The 23,168-nt window shown below is 33.4% G+C and overlaps 1 protein-coding gene across 10 annotated transcripts in view; it reads right to left on the reverse strand.

Annotated features, from left to right (window-relative positions):
• Positions 1–23,168, reverse strand: part of LOC149805376 (uncharacterized) — a 113,060-nt gene that overhangs the window by 75,124 nt on the left and 14,768 nt on the right. For all 10 annotated transcript variants that reach the window (XM_089949786.1, XM_089949784.1, XM_089949782.1 and 7 more), the window contains exons 7-15: positions 19,793–19,891; positions 18,768–18,823; positions 18,141–18,204; positions 17,637–17,746; positions 14,394–14,475; positions 13,477–13,549; positions 9,116–9,179; positions 6,532–6,642; positions 1,915–1,986 (exon numbers count right to left, since the gene is read on the reverse strand). In XM_089949786.1, the coding sequence (XP_089805912.1) occupies positions 1,915–1,986; positions 6,532–6,642; positions 9,116–9,179; positions 13,477–13,549; positions 14,394–14,475; positions 17,637–17,746; positions 18,141–18,204; positions 18,768–18,823; positions 19,793–19,891 (731 nt within the window). The remainder of the gene's footprint in view (positions 1–1,914; positions 1,987–6,531; positions 6,643–9,115; positions 9,180–13,476; positions 13,550–14,393; positions 14,476–17,636; positions 17,747–18,140; positions 18,205–18,767; positions 18,824–19,792; positions 19,892–23,168) is intronic.

A 23,168-nucleotide genomic window follows, 5' to 3' on the forward strand; every position in this document is an offset into this window, starting at 1 on the left:
GGAAACCAACAGAGGTGAGAGCTGGATGAAGGAAATCTATGGCCCCTCTAAAACAACTTGGCATACCCATATGTTTTTGGGAAAATGGTTAATATATGCCTGAGAAATGTGAAGGAGTCTATTACAGACTGATGGTTGGCAGCCTTGATACAGAGTCACTGCCATCAGACTGGGATGCTTTGGAAATGAATATAACATCATCATATATTTTAGAACTTTATATATTTTATTCTTTTAATCAAGCAAAATTAGATATTGTAGTATTTTATATAATTAATGTTCATTGCTAGCAAGAATAAAGTCACCAGTTGCAATTGTGTTGTTTTTACTTTGCACACATTTAGCCAGTTAGGCAACCTTGAACCAGGACTACCTGTTCAAGCTTTTATCACTCGAAGCAATGAAGCTACCCTGATTACTGTTCATGCTAATTTGTTCTATTATAAGATAAGTACAGCAGTAAGTAACTTTGCTATTGATCAGTTTCCAACTTGTCTCTATAAACAATATAGTATTAACAATACAATAGTGATAAACAGTCAGTCCAGGGGATTGTTCCTGAAGTGTGCTTGTGATATGATTGAGTAAGAAGTGTGCCTGATAATTTTGTTTAAAGGGAAAAAATGTGACCTTGACCTTTGTCTCATATGATATGGGTAAAATAAACTAGGAGAAATACAACATTTGTCATTAGTTACCAACCTCATGCACAATAAACCCAATTTGACAGTTAAGGGTTATAAATTATCCTTTCTTGATTTAATTCTTTCAAGACAACAAACATTTTTGCACTTTGTTTTAGTGGACCTTGTACATCTCTAATGACAATGAAAGCAAATAAATTGTATTTAAAAAAACATAAATGGTTCAAAATGAACACCAACTAATGCACCAAAGCTATAACTTACGAAAACAAAGAAATTTAACAGTGCCCATTACATAACAATGTTATTATGGCATGCAAACACAAAAAACATAAAAAGTACATAGTGACCAAGTCCATAATATTATAAAATTATGCAAATAATTACTAATGAAAAACATAATAAAGCTACCAATGCTTGACTTACAGAAAATATAACAAAGCAATACTGACTTTGCAGATGACTGAAAATTTTACTGAGGTATACTAGCATCATGTTACCTGTACTGAATGAAAGCTTACACTGAAGAACCTGTAGTATATGGGTAACAACCTAGTGATGACAAGGGAGATAAATATAATGGTACTTTAAATGTGTTAATTCCAACAGATATTATTTTGTTATCATCTATATTGTATGTAGATGAGAAAGACACATTTTTTGTTGTTTTTCTGAGAAGGCCTGATTCAGAGGCTGGAAAAATGAATGTGACCAGGTATTGTATTTGATGGAGAAAGAACAATTAGAAGTTATTTCAATCTTCTACTTTACAAGTACGTGTAAAAATGAATAAGGGTTCATCTGTCAAAGACTCAGCTTAAAGTATCTTGTTCTCTCTAAGTGCATATTTAGGTACTTTACAGTTGTCAGTTGTTGATATGACCCATTCAAGACAAAAATATAAACATTATCCAGGTCCTGACAAATTAACACAGCAGGTGCTGATGTCACTTTCCCACCAGAATATATATTTCTGCTGAGTAGAATTGCATAGGACCAAGTTGCATGGCATCTGCAAGTTTTTATTATTATTTTGATTTCATCCATTTATGGATATCACATGTACACCATTTGACAGTTAAGGGTTATAAATTATCCTTTCTTGATTTAATTCTTTCAATGGATTAATCTAATTCAACAGTAGGCATTTACTTATATTTAAAAGTGAATGGGGATTGTTTTTGTTAAGTCAGGTGCATTAATACAAAACTTTCTAATGAACTCTAGCAATCTCATATAACTAGTAGTAGGATAGAGTAAGCTGTTTTACCTTTCTTTCCTTTCCTTCAATAGTTGTTCTCTATAGTCTTCTATCTGTGTGTTTAACTGGGCTAATACAACTCTGCAAGTATTATAAACATTATCTCATTGGTACAACTCACCATGGCATCAACAAGAAAGATTCTCTTGAACCAAGAACTAAATAAAGTCAGATAAATGGAAAGATGTAATGCTAAACCAAAATGTGACCAATCAAGATGGGCTACATGACCATAGTTAAGTTATAAGATACCAATTAAGATGGTATCCATGATCATACTGATATTATATTGTACCAGTTAAGATGGGATCCAGGACCATACCATTGTTATAAGGGATCAATAAGATAGGATGCATGACTGCAACCTAAACTATAAGGAACCAATTAAGATGGCATGCATAACTATACCTAAGCTATAAGGGACCAATTAAGATAAGATGCATGACAATACCTGTGCTATAAGGGACCAATTAAGATGGCATGCATGACCATACCTATGCTATAAGGGACCAATTAAGATAGGATGCATGACTGTACCTAAACTATAAGGGACCAATTAAGATGGGATGCATGACCATACCTATGCTATGAAAGGCCAATTAAGATGGGATCCATAGCCATACCTATGCTATAAGGGACTGATTAAGATGGGATCCTTGACCAAATCTATGCTATAAGGGACCAATTAACATGTGATTCATGACCATACCTATGCTAAAAGGGACCATTTAAGATGGGATAAATGACCATACCTATACTATAGGGAACCAGTTAAGATAGGATCCATGACCATTGTTACAAGTCTATGCTCTTAAAATAAGTAACAGAAAAGAGTGAAGATAACAAGCTTTATAAATTTAACAAATAATTTATTTCTCGAGATACAAAGTGAAAAATGAGAAAAAGAAACAAACGGTATTGTGAATTGAATCCAAAAACGACACAAGTCCTAGTAATAAAAAGTCCTGAATAAAACATAAAACTCAGTTCAAGTCCGAAAGAGATCTAAAATTGAAGGTGATGACGTGGCTGTTATAGCCAATGAAGTACTAATGTGTCAACAGTCTCTTGTTAAATTACAGAAATATTATTCCAGGTTTGAATTCAGTATAAGTTCCAGTGAAAGTCTTTATCCAATAATTTTGTCAGAGCACTTTTGTGTTTCCAGAGAAAATAATCATTTGAATTCAATAATTTGAAGAAAATAAAATTCAGCCCAAACTGGACACAACATAATACAACTTAAAGTGCCAAATGTTAAAGCACATCTGGTAAAATCCTCACAGTCACAAGATAACATAGTTCTCTGCTTGACCTCAAGTCACAATTAGCACTTTCTAAAAACAACCATTACCTAATGGAAAATAACCTTCTAGAAATGATCTAATGAGCATTATTTATTTACAACACAAAAGCCTACAAATTTCACTTAGGAATCTCCAAAACTCTGACCCAAATCAACACGTTTACCTGAATAATAATTTGGTTAATTATCTCATACATAGTAGAGAATTATGAAGCTATTATTAGTTGTTTACATAAATGAAATTTGTAAAAAATACAAAAAATACAAAATGGTCAAGCAGAAATGAACTCAGTTTTGCACAAGCTCAAGTTCAGCATACAATGTTACATTACAATAACATGTAATTGAAGAAAAAAATTTAAAACTTACAAACAATTAAATATACATAACACCATACCTATGGCATAAGGGACCAATTAAGATGGGATCCATGACCATACCTATGCTATAAGGGACCAATTAAGATGGGACCCTTGACCAAACCTATGCTATAAGGGACCAATTAAGATGGGATAAATGACCATATCTATGCTATAAGGGACCAATTAAGATGGGATCCAGTACCATACATATGCTATAAGGGACCAATTAAGATAAGATAAATGACCATACCTATGCTATAAGGAACCAATTAAGATGGGATACATGACCATACCTATGCTATAGGGGAGCAATTAAGATGGGAAAATGACCATACCTATGATATAAGGGACCAATTAAGATGGGATACATGACCATACCTATGCTATAAGGGATCAATTAAGATGGGATAAATGACCATATCTATGCTATAAGGGACCAATTAAGATGGGATCCATGACCATACATATGCTATAAGGGACCAATTAAGATAAGATAAATGACCATACCTATGCTATAAGGAACCAATTAAGATGGGACAAATGACCATACCTATGCTATAGGGGAGCAATTAAGATGGGAAAATGACCATACCTATGATATAAGGGACCAATTAAGATAGGATACATGACCATACCTATGCTATAAGGGATCAATTAAGATGGGATAAATGACCATACCTATACCAAAAGGGACCACTTAAGTTCTAACAATGGAAATATAAAGAATTGCAAACAAATCCTAAAGTGGATCAGCCCTTCCAAAACCAAACATAAATGTGAAGTATTAAAAAAAAGATAAAAAGTACTTTTGTTAAATTCTGTAAAAGGTATTGTAGTTTCAAATAATTTTATGAGTATCAATTTTTGTGGTTTTGTAACAAATGGACAATTTCATGCATACTTAAATTGTCAGATTTGGCTCTGTCAAAGGTAGCATACTGATAGGTATTTCATTTCATGGTTTAAACTCTACAAATACCCCAAAATAAATACAAATAAATAAAAACATACTGACAATAAATGGTGGCTGCTATAATACAATACCATTACCATTATGAACAAAAATCAAATGCCTGTCAAGATCAAATATTAACACCATGTTTTTGTCTGAGTGCATCAAACAAGGTCAATGCAGAAACAGTTCAAAAAGTTCTGTAACATATCTGCATAATGTTATACTTAAAACATGGTCCATAAAGTTGCAACATCTGTGTGTTCTAAGCATCTTGTTATATGAATAATGGCATCATCCCAAATGTGAACTAAACATGCAACCAGCTGACCCCTTGTCCAATTCCGACAGTAGACTGTGGCAACCTTTCATGTGTAGATGAAAGCAGCAGACAAAATAGAATGTTTTCTGAAAGATTGATTCTGATTCAATGTGGTTTTAAGACAGCTGGAGTTGTGATATTTTGCAATTTCTGGATTATTTATGTACCATATGTTTGTGTACCAGGAGACTTGACTGACACATTTAACTAAATTGCTTTGTAGTCTTTCCATTAATGGTTTGGTGCAACCATGCAAATACACAAAAATTGGTACCCCCCAAAATAGTGAAACCAAAGTATATAAAATAAAAGATAAAACAGTATAAAATCCTACCTATATTCAGCTAAAATGCTTTTACATAAACCCATTAACTCAAAATGAGATTTTCTCTGGTGGCACGTCATAAGGTTTCTTAACTGAATTCACATAAAAACCTCGGTCTTACAGGGTGGAAGCTGATACAAGAGCGCATTCCACTGACATTAGACACTGGCAAGGAATGTACAGTAACCAAGGTTCATCCTTGATAAGGTACGCATGAATTCGATAGTATTAGTCTAGCAGTTCCCAACCTTTTTGTTCACTCTAAAAATTAGTTTTTCTGAGTCTCACTACCCTATTTCCACATTTTGATAGCTTTTGCTACCCTTTAAAAAAAATCCTCAAAACCGTCTGTGACCCTCCAGAACATCCTCATGACCCTGATTTGGGTTGTGACCGGGGGGGGTTGGGGTTGGGAGACACTGCTTTAGTCAATAGTTAATCATGCCCAGTCTTAATCAATACCTCATCTGCAAGCAAAATGTTTTGTGATTTTGTTCTCAAAAAGACAATGCATAATTTCAGTTGGATTGTATTCAAAGAACCAACACTGTTCATACATTTTGATAATCAGGAAAATTTTTAGGACCAGATATTGATGAATCTAGAAAATACCAAAACTAGAGAATCATGCAGAATATACTTTCAAATATATTCCAACATAAAGCTTATTTGTAACCATTATCCATTCTTATTCTGACCAGAGTTGTTTCATCAGTGATGATTTGATATTTTGTTAGACCTTTAGTGACCATAAAAATGGTTGGGAGGGGGGTAATTTTTCATGGCATTTATCTTGGGAATAAATAGTTTCTTCATGGAAATGTTTTCAGCTCTTATTTACTAATGTAAAGTCTTCCACATTAACACTAAAACAGAAACTGAGCAAAATTACTAGAATAAAGTATATTTATTAAGGCAGTTATTATAAGGTACCATGTATAATCACTTTTGAGTCGAGTCAACTACAAACAACATAGACCATGATCTGCCATTGCATAATGCACCAGCAAAGCAGGATCTATGTTGTTTTTTCCACTAATTACTCCAAACAAACTGCAGAGACATATATCTATCTTCACATTATGTGATGGCGATTTGGGTCTCTTCAATATATAGTTGGACCAGACTTATAAGTGAGATTATATGGTCTCTTCGTATAAATGTAGGTTTGTAAACCATTGGCTAGGACTACATAAACAGTCATGCCTTGTACACTACTATTATTATCAAATCTGATTCATTTTCCCATAATATGCCTGAATTTACTCACCTGCTGCACAAAAAACACCCACACACCATTTCATTAACTTTTAAAAATCCTTTTAATCACTTTTTTGCAAAAATTCAGCCCATTCTTACTTATGTGATTCTGCCAGCCTTTCAATCTGCTCCTCCATGTCAGTATTCTCAGCTCGCATTCGCCCCATCTCCTCTGCTTTCAGTCCTAGATGCTGCTTCTCCTTCTGTAACCTGAATCATGAGGCAAAGCAAATATATTAACCTTTGAACTCTGGTCCACTGTTTCGTTTAATTTGTTTTTACTAATTACTATCATGTCAAAAAGTTTACTTTTAAATTTTATTAACAATCTGAAAAATATATATTTTGAAATGCACCATATGCGTACTGATAAGTTTTAAATAAAGTGAATGGGCACAATAAATGTATCAATCAATCTTAAATTTAGGTATAACCTTATGTGCTTTATATGTCATAAAACAAAGATCCCTTTCAGTGATGAACTGATAGTGAAGACAATCCACCTGAAAATGGTGGCTGCTGAGAGATCAGAGGAACCCTTAGTGGCAGAAAGACTTGATTCTGATCCTTCCATTACCTTTCTGAGGATGCCAAATAAAATCTAAAGGCCCTAGCTGGACAACAGAGCCCATCATGATCATATAAATATGCAGCACATATACAACTGAAACTAGGAATCTCAATATGAACAGAAGCTACTGAATTTAGCTGATCCTTTGCCAGAAAGTCAAGTTGGCATATATGAAAAACCAAATCATGTTATGATTGAATTGTAAACAATCCTTTTCCACCAACAAGGCATGAATTTCACTATCTCTAAAATTTATCATTTTAAGGATAAGGTTCGGTCAAGTTGGCATATATGAAAAACCAAATCATGTTATGATTGAATTGTAAACAATCCTTTTCCACCAACAAGGCATGAATTTCACTATCTCTAAAATTTATCATTTTAAGGATAAGGTTCGTGTAGGAAGTTTCACTCAACAACTGATGTGGAAGGGTGGTTAGATAATGTCCAAGAACACATGAATGGTTCAATATAGACATCACTGAGTTTCTAAAGCTCAAAATACATTATGCAATTGGAAAGATGAGAATCTAACCCAACAGCAGAACCCTTGGGGAACCTGAGATTAAAGAATGGGCTTACCTATAGACCTTAATGGTAGATGCAAAACATTCATTCCTCAAAATGAAAGATAAAGAAAATCTGTAACTGCGATAAAAAAGGAAACAGACAGGATCAATGCATTTCTACTGCACTAGTTACAGAAGACTCTCCACTTGGAATCATAAACTTTGTAAGTAGATTTCATCCCAACCTGGACAACTTAGTTCCCAACCTTGAATAAAAAACTGGTATTGACAGATAGATTGCTTGATACATCAGCCAAACATGAAGGTAGAAAATCCATGGGTTATTATGTAGGAGACAATCCCCTCTTGCTGCAACAGTAGCTCCTCCTGTGAGGCTTAACTACCAGCAGATCAAGGAGATTGTTGAACCAAGGTTTCTGGGGCCAGAGAGATGCCAACAAGATAAGCCAAGATCTGGTGATCCTGACTTGGTGAACAGCAGTAGAATATTCTGAAACTTGAGTAGGCATAAACATTCAGACAATCACACTTTAGACTGAAAGTGTCCACCATACAGGCCCTCTCATCTGGTACTAGATACATGTAAAGAGTTCAGTCTTATAGCAAACAAGTCCATTTTTGGCCTCCCTAAAAGCTAAAAGAGTGCCTCTGCTATTGATCAGCACAGACACCATTCCATAGCAACCATAGTGAGTTGTCTTGACAAGCTGTCCAGCAAGATATTTCTCTTGCCCAGAGTATGGAAGACTCTAAGGGTACTCTACTCTAAGACAGCCCATCAGAGGGGGTTCCAGACTTCCACAAATATAGAAGGAGCATTTTACCTCCTATGACCTGAGGTATACTACACCCAAAGTGTTGTTCATGGCATTCATGAAGCAAAAATGCTTTTGAGGATTACATGCTCCCGTATTGCTAGAAAAACACTGCATTTTGAAATAGTCCCTCTAATTTTAGGCAAGTACCCACCCTCAACCTGAGTCATCTGTGTACAGACAGGAGTAGGGTTCCAGGGTGTGAAACTGAACTCCAGGGTGGGTACATTAAAACCAACTGGCCTTGCTTGCACAAAATAACAATCTGAAGCACTGTCTAATTTAGACAGTTTATAGTTGGTATTAATGTATTTGCAGATTTCATACCATTTTGAACTGTGCTATAATAAATTACATGATCACATAAAACTCTCATCTGACCTCAAAGCATATCTGCATAACAAGAGCACTTACTTATAAAGAACACCTCATTACTGTGTAACGGCAAATGGTTCTTCTAGGCAACTGTATGCATCAGTGGAATACTTAAGTTTAAACATTGACAATTACTTTCTTTCATTAATTTAATGCTAAAGAATACAAATATGATAAAAGTCATTCAGTTTTGGTCTCCTTTTCTGTGATCTTACAATTTTTATCATACAAAAAAGATGTATGAATTTATTGTATCATCATGCAAGATCTGAACAATTATTTTATCTGTAGCATTATTAAGTAAGTAGAGAAAACAGAACAGTCATACAATATTAGGCACATGGACAGGATGTGCAGTCATTCAAGAACAAAGACATCAATATGAAACTTACTCTTCATCGGCTTGTTCAACTCTTTCAAGATCAGCTTTCTTTATTACCAGCCTCTTCTCCAATTCTGTAATAATCATATGAAATTAAATATTCATTGTTCCATTATTCCACACATTTGGATCATTATGTTAATACAGTACGAAAATTCTCATATATAAATGGTAACTTTTTGTAATAAATGAAATATATAATGGATGGTATATATATATATATATATATATATATATATATATATATATATATATATATATATATATATATATATATATATATATATATATCAGAACTACGAGCTTTAGGACTGATAATTTTAACAAACTCTTTTCTTCAGTTGCAAGGATAAATTCAGGCCTCTGTGAACAATAACCTCAAATGATAAATGTCTGAATGATGCACAGATTTCATGTACTTGGTGTATCCTCTGTGTGTCAGTGAAACTGCAAACCAAAGTATCAGGAAATGAATCTATGACATACCAGTATAAACTATTTATCACATGACTTTTATGTTATTTCGCATTATATCCACGCCATACTTTGTCCATGTTATATGAATATAATAACATGGTACGACATAAAATATGACTGCAGCTCATGTTATCTAAGGCAAGTGTATAATTTTTACAGCATCAGAAATGAACTCAAAAGGCAATAAATGACACTTTAGCAGTTGTATGGAATAAACCGCATTTTTTCAACATGTAATAAATTTAATCTTACATATGTGAACTGTATGAAACTCATCAAATAATTTGTGACTCTTTTCTTTGTAAAGACTCACAAAAGATATCAATTATTTCAACATTATTAATAACTTTCATTTAAAATCAAAATCTTATGTAAAATCCTCAATGCAACTGTTTTGACTCCCGCAGCAACATGCTGGAGATGGGTCTTATAGACTTCTGTCCACAGTGCCTTAAATGTCAAGATTGGGTGCCTGCATGTCTAGGCCACAGCCTCAAAGAATGTATGTAGACAGTGCCTTAAATGTCAAGACTGGGTGCCTCCATGTCTTGGCCACAGCCTCAAAGAATGTATGTAGACAGTGCCTTAAATGTCAAGATTGGGTGTCTCCATGTCTTGGCCACAGCCTCAAAGAATGTATGTAGACAGTGCCTTAAATGTCAAGATTGGGTGCCTCCATGTCTTGGCCACAGTCTCAAAGAATGTATGTAAAGCTGCTGGAGACTAAGATTCCTCATTTCAAAAACTGAAGGAGGCAGCTGATAGAAGATCAGCTTATTATGCTATGATAACAAGTATCCATGCCTTGAGTTTAAACACCTCAAAAGCCTTGAACTTTGATATGACCTGAGGTCAATTAGGCCTGGTTTTGAAACTCCTTCATAAAAGTGCAGACTTTGTTGTAGTCAGATCTACACTATTATGATTCAGAACAAAAAAAATGGTTTGATCTGACTTTACAGCACAGTAACACAAATAGGTTATTTAATGCCAAGGTAACTGAATTAAAGCACCTTATCCAATGACATACCAAATTCCAATTAGCACTATTTCAGCTGCAAGCCTATCATGCTAACCACTAAACCAACTGGGTTCCTCACTTTCATGTCTTTCATAAAAAACCCATGTTAGTGCCACCATTCAACCAAGAGAAGTTATACACAAGAGTTTTGAGATGGGTGCTATGGTAAGGTAAAATAAGGACCATTTTCAATCATACCTAGCTCAATAAAATATTAGTGAAAACTCTATTTCTATACAATCATCTATTTTGGAGAAATAGTCATATACAATTATCAAGATGTCCAGGCAACCATTTCTGAAGTTGGATCAGTATCATTTTAATATAGAAACTACATATAGACTGAAAGAAGTGTATCAAAATATTTTAAGAAAAGAAACAAACAAACAACCTTATGGTATGGCCATTTAGGAGAAGGAAATGTAATGAGAGTTTTAAAAACTGCAGCTGTGTTGTTGTCGTGTTGGCCATTCAATAAAAACCAATGTTGATGTAAGCATCCTTTTCCAGAAAAGTAGCAATAACAAGATTTTCATGATTGCTGCTATGGTATCTGAGCTGCACAAGTCTCGTTTAGGACAGAGTACATATCATAAGAAGTCCTTCACTGTCAACCACATAATGATAGGTCCATCTGTTCAGGAGTAGTAGTAATAACAATATTTTCAAAATGTCCATGATGGTGGCCATACTGGCAACTTGATTTTCATTTACATGTCATAATAAGTCTTTCAGTTAATATTCCCTGTTGCTACAAACACAAAATTCAGACAGACTAGCCATTAACAAGCTTTTCAAATGACCACCATGGCAGTCATGTTGGACCTCTGATCACCATCATCTTCAAACTAAATATTATATAAGCCTTTCAGTGAAAAACACACATGAATTTGACAATCCATTCATCAGAAGTGGCATGATTTTCCAAGTTAACCACTGTGGTACTCATATTGGATATCACAGGGGTACTAAAATGCCCTTGAGATGAATGTGTGTAAAGTTTCATTACAAAAAAATGCAGTAGTTTTGTTAGAGTAGAAATAAGAAACTTGTACTAAAAGACAGATGGGCAAACATACACTAGATACCTGAAATCTAGAGTTGTTAACAATGAGTATCATTACAAAGGGTCTGCTCCCTGAAGTTCGTGAGAAGCAATATTTATCAGTTATGCTAATACTTCTAATAATAACAGTGGAATGTCAGGTCTTTAAACTAAATAAATATTACAGGAATTCATGTTCTTTCTAATATATATAGCAGCTGAATCCCAAGGTATATGTTATAGCCCAGAGCCCACAGGATGAGAATTACAACACACTAGAGCCTTGATTCAAAATAAAAAGAGTGGTTTAAACAATTTTCAAAGTTAAATCATTTCTGTGACTATTGAGTTAATAATAATGTTATACACACACAAATTTAAAGTGGATGTGTATATCTCAAATTTCTCTGACTTTTTTAGCCAACCTTTAAATGAGCTAGAATTCTTTGACAATGAGCTTGTTCTAAGAATCTTTTACACTGACTTTAATCACAAAAAATGTCTGCCAGCATGGTCAGGGCATGGGTCACAAGCTCTGGGACTTTACTGAAACACAAGTGGCATTTTCAGAAGATGTGCTCAAAATAATGAAAGTAATTTAGCTGCAACATTACAGGAGTATTCTGCAGGGGAAATTCACAATGTAGTTCCGCTAGCAGTGGATTGTTCATGGCTTGAAACTGTATTCATTCATCACTGAATTTTTCTTCATAACCCATTCATGTCTAGGAAAAAGAGGCTCAGCTCAGACAATCAGTCAGACAAGGCTAGTAAATTTATATGTGAGTGTAAGTTTTAGTTGAATCAAACTTTACTTGTGGTTCTATAGAAACCACAAACAGGATCAACCATAGCCAAAGCAGTTAGACAGGCTGTAGTTGACACACTTGGAGAAGAATTTATAAATGAAAACGAAATCCTGAAGGCTAACACTGTCAATCTAAGAAAATGTCTGAATGAAAAGGATGAGAAAAATTCAACTCCTTGAGGGTCAATTTGACAATTTTGAACAATATTTCTGTCAACAAAGTGTTAAAACTTAAGGGGTGTCCAAACCAAAGCAAGAGAGTGAAGAAAACAAAAGTGAAAACACTGATGAATAACAAGGTAATCTTGGTTAAATTTGTGAACTATCACAAATATTATGAGATGATGAAGTCCAGGCCTAAACTGAAATCCCTTAAGTATCTGCACAAAATCTACATGAATGAAGATTTGGCAAGCATAAGAGTGAGAACTGCTAGAACAGCAAGAAAACTGAAGAAAGAAGGAAAGACAGAAAGTAAGTGGACTGTTTTTTGAAAATGAACAGTCCAGCAATATAATGTATTCTAACAAAATTAATTGGCAAATATTTATAGCAATGCAAACCTTCATTGAATAATCCATATGATTTTCAAAGTAACACACAGATCACAACCACACCAAAGTTTTACGCTGCTTCTTGTATAACATTAAATGATCCTTGAAACAACTGTATACATTAGAACTAATAAAGTATACATTTATATTTGTTTATGATTTATCTACTTTAAGTCAGAAGAAAATTATTATTAAAATTTCGCTGTAATAGGGGAGACAATTTACAACAAACATCCAGCTTTCTACAGAATCCCCATATAGAATTTATCGTTATAAATCATACGTGAAAATGTTGTCTTGAATAAATACTCTTCAAAAACACACAAAAAACCATCTCAGGTGTGGACAAACATACATATTTTATGTATGCATGTATGGATCCATATACTAATGCCAAAGTAATTGTTATCTTGAACTACTGCAGTCAACAAAAATTAAGCTTTTTTTTAATATGACCTTTACTTACCATCCTGCAGGTCTAATTTATCTTTCTCCAGCTCTGCCTTCCTGGATGTCTCATTAGCGATCTCCTGCTGAAGCTAGAGTGAATGTTATAGTATTTGTAAATATTGTAATTAGTTCCAAGTATCTATAACTTTCAATAGCCATTTGATAAGAAAAAATACTTGTGATTTCCCTGTATTTACAATACTCTGCTTGAGTGAATGAAAAATCATGTGACATCTTCAAAAAGAAGATAGTTCAAACCACGGTCCAGACAATCAGAAACAACAACCTAAATAGTTGGCTAATTTACTATTTGGAAGTCAGTGAAACAGAACTATGGCAGGGAGCAAAACCTACACTGATGAATAATGTAAATGATATATTGTTGACACTTCTTTTAGATGATTAAATGCATCTAATTTATGAAAAACAAGAAAATAAGACAGGCATCTTGTTATTAGTAATGACAAATAATAACCAAGTCTCTCAGAACAGCAAAAAGCTGACCTGTCAGAAACAGGAAGGGATTTATACTTTAATTTTCTCATTAAGTTCATGTTGTCAAAAATCTTTCAATTATAGTGACCATGACCTGTGACCTTTCAAAATCAGTAGACTTACTCCTTACCACATTTGTAATCCATTTTCAAAGTTTGGGAACAGTATATGAAATAAAACCGAAGTTATTGTGTGCACAAATGAAAAGGTAACAGATGGAAGGATGAACAGATGTCTCATTATACACTTTACCTTTTATAAAAGTGTATTTGAATAGAGTTTACACTGTTTACAAACTAACTGATTTTCATTTCTGAGTTCTGCTCCAGTCTAAACCAAACTTTAATAAAATTCCAAGATCACAGACATGTGGTCTTGGAAGATTTTTAATCAACAACCTTAATTATTTAATATCTAGATAGATCCAGCCATTTTTACCTGCTGAATCTTTCCTTTCATTCGTCTCTCATCTTCTTCAAACTCTAATTGCAGTTTCATATCTTCGTTTTGAATGCTCAGTCTGAATGAGAAAATTGTTCCATTATTTGTATCATACAATGTCAAAACAATGATGGCAGAATAAGAACAAGGTTCCATTATTTGCATCATACAATGTCAAAACAATGCTGGCAGAATGAGAACAAGTTTAAACTATTTGTATCATGCAAATTTAAAACTATTCTGGCAGAATGAGAACAAGGTTCCATTAACTGTATCATACAATTTGAAAACAATGTGGTAGAAATGAACAAAGGGTTCTAGTATTTATGTATTTGTATCCTACAATATCAAAACAATGCTGGTAGAATGAGAAAAAGGTTATAGTATTTATGTATTTATATCCTACAATATCAAAACAATGCTGGCAAAATGAGAACAAGGTTCCACAATTTATATCATACAGTGTCAAAACAAATGGAAATTACTATTAGTGTTTCTGTCAAAGTGAGGATTGTTATAAATTTTGTTTTTGCTCTAGGAACATTCTTGCAAGGCTGTCACCTATGACCAGCTAATAGATTAGTGCACGACAGCTCATTTTCAATAATAGCTACTAGATTAGTGCATAACTGATCATTTTCAATAATAGCTACTAGTATTAGTGCATGACTGTTCATTTTCAATAATAGCTACTAGATTAGTGCATGACTGTTCATTTTCAATAATAGCTACTAGATTAGTGCATAACTGATCATTTTCAATAATAGCTAATAGTATTAGTGCATAACTGATCATTTTCAATAATAGCTAATAGTATTAGTGCATGACTGTTCATTTTCAATAATAGCTACTAGATTAGTGCATAACTGATCATTTTCAATAATAGCTAATAGTATTAGTGCATAACTGATCATTTTCAATAATAGCTAATAGTATTAGTGCATGACTGTTCATTTTGAATAATAGCTACTAGTATTAGTGCATAACTGATCATTTTCAATAATAGCTACTAGTATTAGTGCATGACTGTTCATTTTCAATAATAGCTACTAGATTAGTGCATAACTGATCATTTTCAATAATAGCTAATAGTATTAGTGCTTGACTGTTCATTTTGAATAATAGCTACTAGTATTAGTGCATAACTGATCATTTTCAATAATAGCTACTAGTATTAGTGCATGACTGTTCATTTTCAATAATAGCTAATAGTATTAGTGCATAACTGATCATTTTCAATAATAGCTACTAGTATTAGTGCATGACTGTTCATTTTCAATAATAGCTACTAGATTAGTGCATAACTGATCATTTTCAATAATAGCTAATAGTATTAGTGCATGACTGTTCATTTTCAATAATAGCTACTAGTATTAGTGCATGACTGTTCATTTTCAATAACAGCTACTAGTATTAGTGCATGACTGTTCATTTTCAATAATAGCTAATAGTACTAGTGCATAACTGATCATTTTTAATAATAGCTACTAGTATCAGTGCATGACTGTTCATTTTTAATAATAGCTACTAGTATTAGTGCATGACTGTTCATTGTCAATAACAGCTAATAGTATTAGTGCATAACTGATCATTTTCAATAATAGCTACTAGTATTAGTGCATGACTGTTCATTTTCAATAATAGCTACTAGATTAGTGCATAACTGATCATTTTCAATAATAGCTACTAGTATTAGTGCATGACTGTTCATTTTGAATAATAGCTACTAGTATTAGTGCATAACTGATCATTTTCAATAATAGCTACTAGTATTAGTGCATGACTGTTCATTTTCAATAATAGCTACTAGATTAGTGCATAACTGATCATTTTCAATAATAGCTAATAGTATTAGTGCATGACTGTTCATTTTGAATAATAGCTACTAGTATTAGTGCATGACTGTTCATTTTCAATAATGATACTTTGGCCATTACATGTAGTTAATGCAAAATTAAGTAGCTGTCAATTCATCCTCCATAAAAAGCATTTTGTTGACAATAAATCAGATTCTGAAGTATTACCTTTAAAGACATACGGTCAGCATCAATGTACTTTGAGCCCACAAGGATTGTTTTTAACAATTATTCAGTCAAAAACAACAAACCACTTGAGCAATTATCAGTTTTAGAAAACTTTTCATTATCTTTGGTCAGACAGAACTTGTTTTCATCAAATTACACAGAAAAACCTGGATTCAACTGCATGGTTAAATAAATTATCTACATCTGAACTACCCAGCAATAGAATGACTATAGGCACAGACAAAAAATATGCACCTCCTTTCTTCCTTAATTTCATGTCAAAAGACAGTATCGACACATCACTTCATTCAGCTCATCCCAAGAACTCATACATACTGTGTACATATACAGTTGATGCATAATTTGGTGTGTGTGTGTGATTTTGATTTTTAATGTGGCTTTAACAATTTTTCTGTCATATCACTACAATGTCTGCAGTGTGGCAATTTCTAGTGATGTCTAACACCGGTGCATCATGTCCCACCCAGTCACATTATCCTGACACCAGACCGACCAGTCCTAACACAAACTCTTAATGCTGAGCACCATCTGTTAGTACCATTGTTATAGTCTTGGTATGACTCCGCTGCAAACCCATGACCTCCTGCATCTGAGGTGGATACTCTAACCACTACCACAGGGACAGTCCATGTTTTGGTCAATTAAGATCATAGATCATATAATTCAGCAGAAATCGTATGGAGTACCGTAATATATAAAGGCAAGTAACAGTAAAGTATTCTGGATATATGATCCTCTCTACTGATGAAGAGCTTGGGATTTCAAAAATATACTAATTATACACAAGTATTTACAGTACATACATCGTCCTACAACAAATATTTTGTGAAATGTGCATTATACACCTGCCCCATGTTTAACAGTTCTTTATATAGGCATTAGCAGGACATTGTTGACTCATGAGGTTATTTACCAATGTGTCTCAATGACCTTGAAATGGTCTTGAACCAAACTAACTGTGCAAAATCCATTATTTTCTTATATGACTTACTATGCCCATGACCTTTAGACCATTAAATCAACAGGTTTCTTTATTACCCTAAGTGCAAGCCATCCATATTTTGGTCAAGGAACTTACTCAGAAATAAAAGTCACTGTGCAAAACCAATTTTCACTGAGTTAAAATTGCATGGACCTTTTGACTCCTGGATGCTAAATTAATGTGTAAACAATTCTAATTCTTCCCCAAACTTACCCTTTCCTTCTCAGCTCCTCATTATGTTTCAGCTGCTTGTGTATCTGGGCATTCAGGTTCCTCTCTTCTCCTTCCAGCTTGGCCTTGGAAGTCTCATACCTTCTTAAGCTCTGCAAGCACACAGTGGAATTTAAAAATGTAAAAAAGAAATCGCATGTATATTCCTTGTTGATTGAAAAAAACCTGATAACTGTGTGAAAAGTGTGAGCGGGCAATGTAGCAATATTTACAGAATTACTAACAAACATCATATTCTTATCTTGTGACATTTCCTGATGACACTTGAATTTTCAGCTAAAATCTTGAATAAAATGTGATCAAGTCGATGTTTCATTTCTAAAACAGAATCTTTTCATTCAGCAGGAAAGAAGAAATTAATCTTTTTTAAGCAACTAATTGTCTTCAAACACTTCCCATTGACGGCTGCTGAAGAAAGGTCTGAATGTATTTTATATTCTACTGCAAGTGAACTACCCATAACCAAGCTTTTTTTAATTGACTTACCTTTCTCAACATATCAAGCTTTGATTCACTGTCCACCTTTCTATCATGCAGCACATCAAGTTCTCTGAAAATACATAAAAAGAGCTGAAACAAGTATGAATAACTTTTGTCCCAAGGGTTTGACATTACATATTGGTAAAAAAAAACATTTCAGATGAGAAAGAGTCCCTTTACATGAGTTGTACAGTTTTAAAAATTAAAAAAACTAATACACAATTTAGAACATATCAAACATCAGAAAATAAGGCCAGTGATGAAGTTGGCATGGGCTGCCCTGGCAGGGTACTAACCTGAGACCCTTGGACTACTGACTCGGAACCAAAAGAGTTGCTGTGGATGGTTGCTTATGACATTGGGCAGGTAGGTACCATAGTCATGTAAATTATTTCAGGCAGAAGAAACCCCAAAATGTGTCTGTTGATTACTTTACACAATTAGTCATTAGACCAGGTCTTACCATTTATTTCCTATGAACAAGTTAATTACTTTACACCATTAGCCAAGACTAGGTCAAACTATTTTGATGCCTCATAAATATAATCCTTTGCACAACTGTAATAGCTTTGTACCAATACATACAATTAAACTTCATATTGTCAGGATGTGATACAGCATGGCTGTACTCACTTTTTCTTCTCAATATTCTGCTCCTTTTGGACTTTAGCCTTTTCTTCAGTATCAAACTGTAATAAAAAATGGTTTGTTTATATATATATATATATATATATATATATATATATATATATATACACTCTTGTAAATCAATCATTGCAAAATTATCTTTTATCCAACTTGAGTGTTTTTGACTGGCAAATTTATAATTGGAGTTCAACCAATAAGGTGCTATATCCAAAATTTTCAGATAATACTACCATTGGATCCACAATCATTCTTTATATTGTTTGACTCACAATTGCCTCTGACAAAGACTCATTGAAAGTAAAAAGTGCTTTGGCAAGGTAAAAGCTAGTTTTGCACTGTTTTCTTTACAATTATCTTTAACAATTCCCAACACACACAAAATTCCTAACCAGATCCAGTGCACTTCAAAGTATTATTAATATCAACATTATATATATATATATATATATATATATATATATATATATATATATATATATATATATATATATATATACATACACACACTAAACACTACTTCATGCAATAGTGGAATCCAGCCATTCTTTGTTCAGCTTTATCTTTCCTGTCATATCAATCCTATTGTGAATCAATTAAAAAACAATGCATTCAAAACATATTACAAGGTTCAACTATGGGAACACCACAGTCCAAGTGGGGGGGGGGGGGGTGATTTGGACTTTTAACATAACTTACTTAACAATTTTTCAGTCATATCACTACAATATCTGCAGTGTGGCAGTGCATAGTGATGTCTAGCACTGAGGCATCATGCTGCAGACATGTAGCATCATGTCCCAACCAGTCACATTATCCTGACACTAGGCCCACCAGTCCTAACACTAACCTCTTAATGCTGAACACCTAGCAAGGCAGCTGTTTGTACCATTTTTATAAGTCTTTGGTATGATGACTCAGCAGGGGTTCAAACCTGTGACCTCCCGCATCCAAGGGTTCAAGTCTGGAATTATTAAAATGTTAAATCCAGCACTTATGACATCCATTCTTACCTTAGCTTTCTTTAGCTTCTTCTTTTCCTGTCTTGCTTCAGTTCGCTCATGAATCAAGTCTTCTTTTAACTGTAGTATCCCATCTTCTAAATCTACAATCTGGTTATGAGTACAGAACAATGAGAATGCAGTGACTATAAAATCGGTCTAGGAATTTGTTAGTAAGAAAATGTTAACCACATCAAACTATCTTACATACAGCTGTAGTGACCATTAAGTTGGACTTTGAATTGGCAGGTAGGAAAATATATAAAACATAAAAAACTATCTACCATGCAGTTAACGTGACCTTAAAGTTGAACTAAGAATTGGCTTGTAGGAAAATGTTACACACTATCTAACATGCAATTCATGTGACTATAAACTCTGACAATCTTGGGGGAAAATATTAGACACTATCTAACATGCAGTTGATGTGACCATAAACTTTGTCTAGAAATTAGTCATATTGATAATATGAAACTGCAAAAGTACATTTTATGTTTATTCCAATATACAGAAGAGTAAAGCAAAATGAGAGTACCATAAGTCATGTATCAGGTAATTTTGTACCCTTGAATGTTTTTATCAACAGTCCATTCATAAAAATCATAATTATTATTTTGTACTAAAACATCCGCCCACAGAAGTTTTTATTATTTAAAATTTCTATTTTATCATAGAAATTAAGTCTCACCCTGGAAAAACTGTTTCTGAGAATGAAGAAAAATCTCATTTTGTTTCATTCCTGTAATTCTGACTATCCTACAACACAATTCTTCAAAGATAAAGCAATATTTGTTTGCAGAGTTTTGAAAGTGAAGTATCCCAATGGACGATACCCTTGTTAATGTTTAAGATGATTTTTATTATGCAATACTATTGTGATACATGTACATATCAGATGGAAGATAATTATAATAACATACTGTGAATCAAATGGTTGGCAATACATAGCTATAATCAACTAACGTGTGTGTTCTGTTTGACTTGTGATTGTGTGAATTCATTGTAACAACAGGTAGCATCTGTAACTTGGGGATTCTCACCTTTACATACTATATACAGCTTCATAAAATTACAATCATCATTCAATCTCACCCTTTTTCCCAGTCCCAAATCTTCAGGCAATTAACAGATTAATAATTAAAAGATTTATTTTGAATAAGTTTTTTGAACATATGCTGCTTGGTATATATGTTTGGGTTTAATTTTAATGATGTGATTCTATGCTACTGTATATGGTACTGTGTATGTTATGTTCTACTCATGTTAGTTTCACACAGACTAGTTACAAAGAAGCATAGATAACTACTGTAGTATCAATTATTTTTGTGGGTCTTAATTTTCATGATTTTGTACGAAAATACATTTTTATTGGTATTTAAATTAATGGTTTTGCCTGACAAAGTTTGTGGGTATTTAATTTCCTGGAGTAACCTCTATAAATACCCAAAAAATGAATTAAAAGAAATGAATAAATGAAAACAAGAAACATTGGTTGCTACAATGTTACAAAATACTACCACCTGTATTAGCATAAATCAAATTCCTGTTGTGATCAATCACTTACACTCAACATTGAATCGAGCTATTGCAGCCAACAACACTAATCTAATCAAATATTAAAGTACATATACGTGACCTCTTTCTTAAAACAATGACCGTAACGTTGCATCATCAATTACCTTCTGACAACCATGGTGTTAAAGATGACAAAATTCAATTCAGATCCCAGTTGGTTTGGATAATGTCATCATTCCACATGTAAAACAAGCATGTGACCAGCTGCCCTTGCTCAAAAAAGTTAGCAAGTAGTTCAACATTATATGTGTTCAGAGAACATCAAATCACAAACATACTAACCAACTTAAAAACAATGGAATCACTCCTTATTTTGAGACTGTCTCATCTACAAATCATCTCCAGCCACTGGACTTTACTTAAAACTTCATCAATCAAGCTGATTCATATTGAATTAATAATTCCATCTCACTCAAAAATGTGTCAAAGATCAGACCTAATTACTTGTGGCTTTGAGAATGATGGATTTGTTTAATTCAACTATTTCATGATTATTTATCTTACAAGAATTTGTGGGTAATAGCAGACTTGACCAACAAGAAGATGATTCAGTGGTTTTTTTCCAAAAAGTCAGTGAAGTGTGAGCTTCAATACTCTACAGTAATTAGTGTACACGTAACTAGTGTTTGATTAGTAATTCTGTGAGCTTCAATACTCTACAGTAATTAGTGTACATGTAACTAGTGTTTGATTAGTAATTCTGTGAGCTTCAATACTCTACAGTAATTAGTGTATATGTAACTTACAGTGTTTGATTAGTAATTCTGTGAGCTTCAATACTCTACAGCAATTAGTGTACATATAATTAGTGTTTGATTAGTAATTATGTGAGCTTCAATAACCTACAATAATTAGTGTACATGTAACTAGTGTTTGATTAGCAATTGTGTGAGCTTCAATAACCTACAATAATTAGTGTACATGTAACTAGTGTTTGATTAGTAATTCTGTGAGCTTCAATAACCTACAATAATTAGTGTACATGTAACTAGTGTTTGATTAGCAATTCTGTGAGCTTTAATAACCTACAATAATTAGTGTACATGTAACTAGTGGTTGATTAGCAATTCTGTGAGCTTCAATAACCTACAATAATTAGTGTACATGTAACTAGTGGTTGATTAGCAATTCTGTGAGCTTCAATAACCTACAATAATTAGTGTACATGTAACTAGTGTTTGATTAGCAATTCTGTGAGCTTCAATAACCTACAATAATTAGTGTACATGTAACTAGTGGTTGATTAGCAATTCTGTGAGCTTCAATAACCTACAATAATTAGTGTACATGTAACTAGTGTTTGATTAGCAATTCTGTGAGCTTCAATAACCTACAGTAATTAGTGTACATGTAAATAGTGTTTGATTAGTAATTATGTGAGCTTCAATAACCTACAGTAAATAGTGTACATGTAACTAGTGTTTGATTAGTAATTATATGAGCTTCAATAATCTACAGTAATTAGTGTACATGTAACTTAAAGTGTTTCATTAGTAATTCTGCATCAAGCAATAGATCTAGTAATTCTGCATCAAGCAACAGATCTAGTAGTTCTGCATCAAGCAACAGATCTAGTAATTCTGCATCAAGTAATAGATCTAGTAGTTCTGCATCAAGCAATAGATCTAGTAGTTCTGAGTCAAGCAATAGATCTAGTAGTTCTGCATCAAGCAATAGATCTAGTAATTATGCGTCAAGCAATAGATTTAGTAGTTCTGCATCAAGCAATAGATCTAGTAGTTCTGAGTCAAGCAATAGATCTAGTAGTTCTGCATCAAGCAATAGATCTAGTAGTTTTGCATCAAGCAATAGA

The sequence above is a fragment of the Sinohyriopsis cumingii genome, chromosome 2 (genome assembly GCF_028554795.1).
Source record: "Sinohyriopsis cumingii isolate HCF-2022 chromosome 2, ASM2855479v2, whole genome shotgun sequence".
NCBI classification, from domain to species: Eukaryota; Metazoa; Mollusca; class Bivalvia; order Unionida; family Unionidae; genus Sinohyriopsis; species Sinohyriopsis cumingii.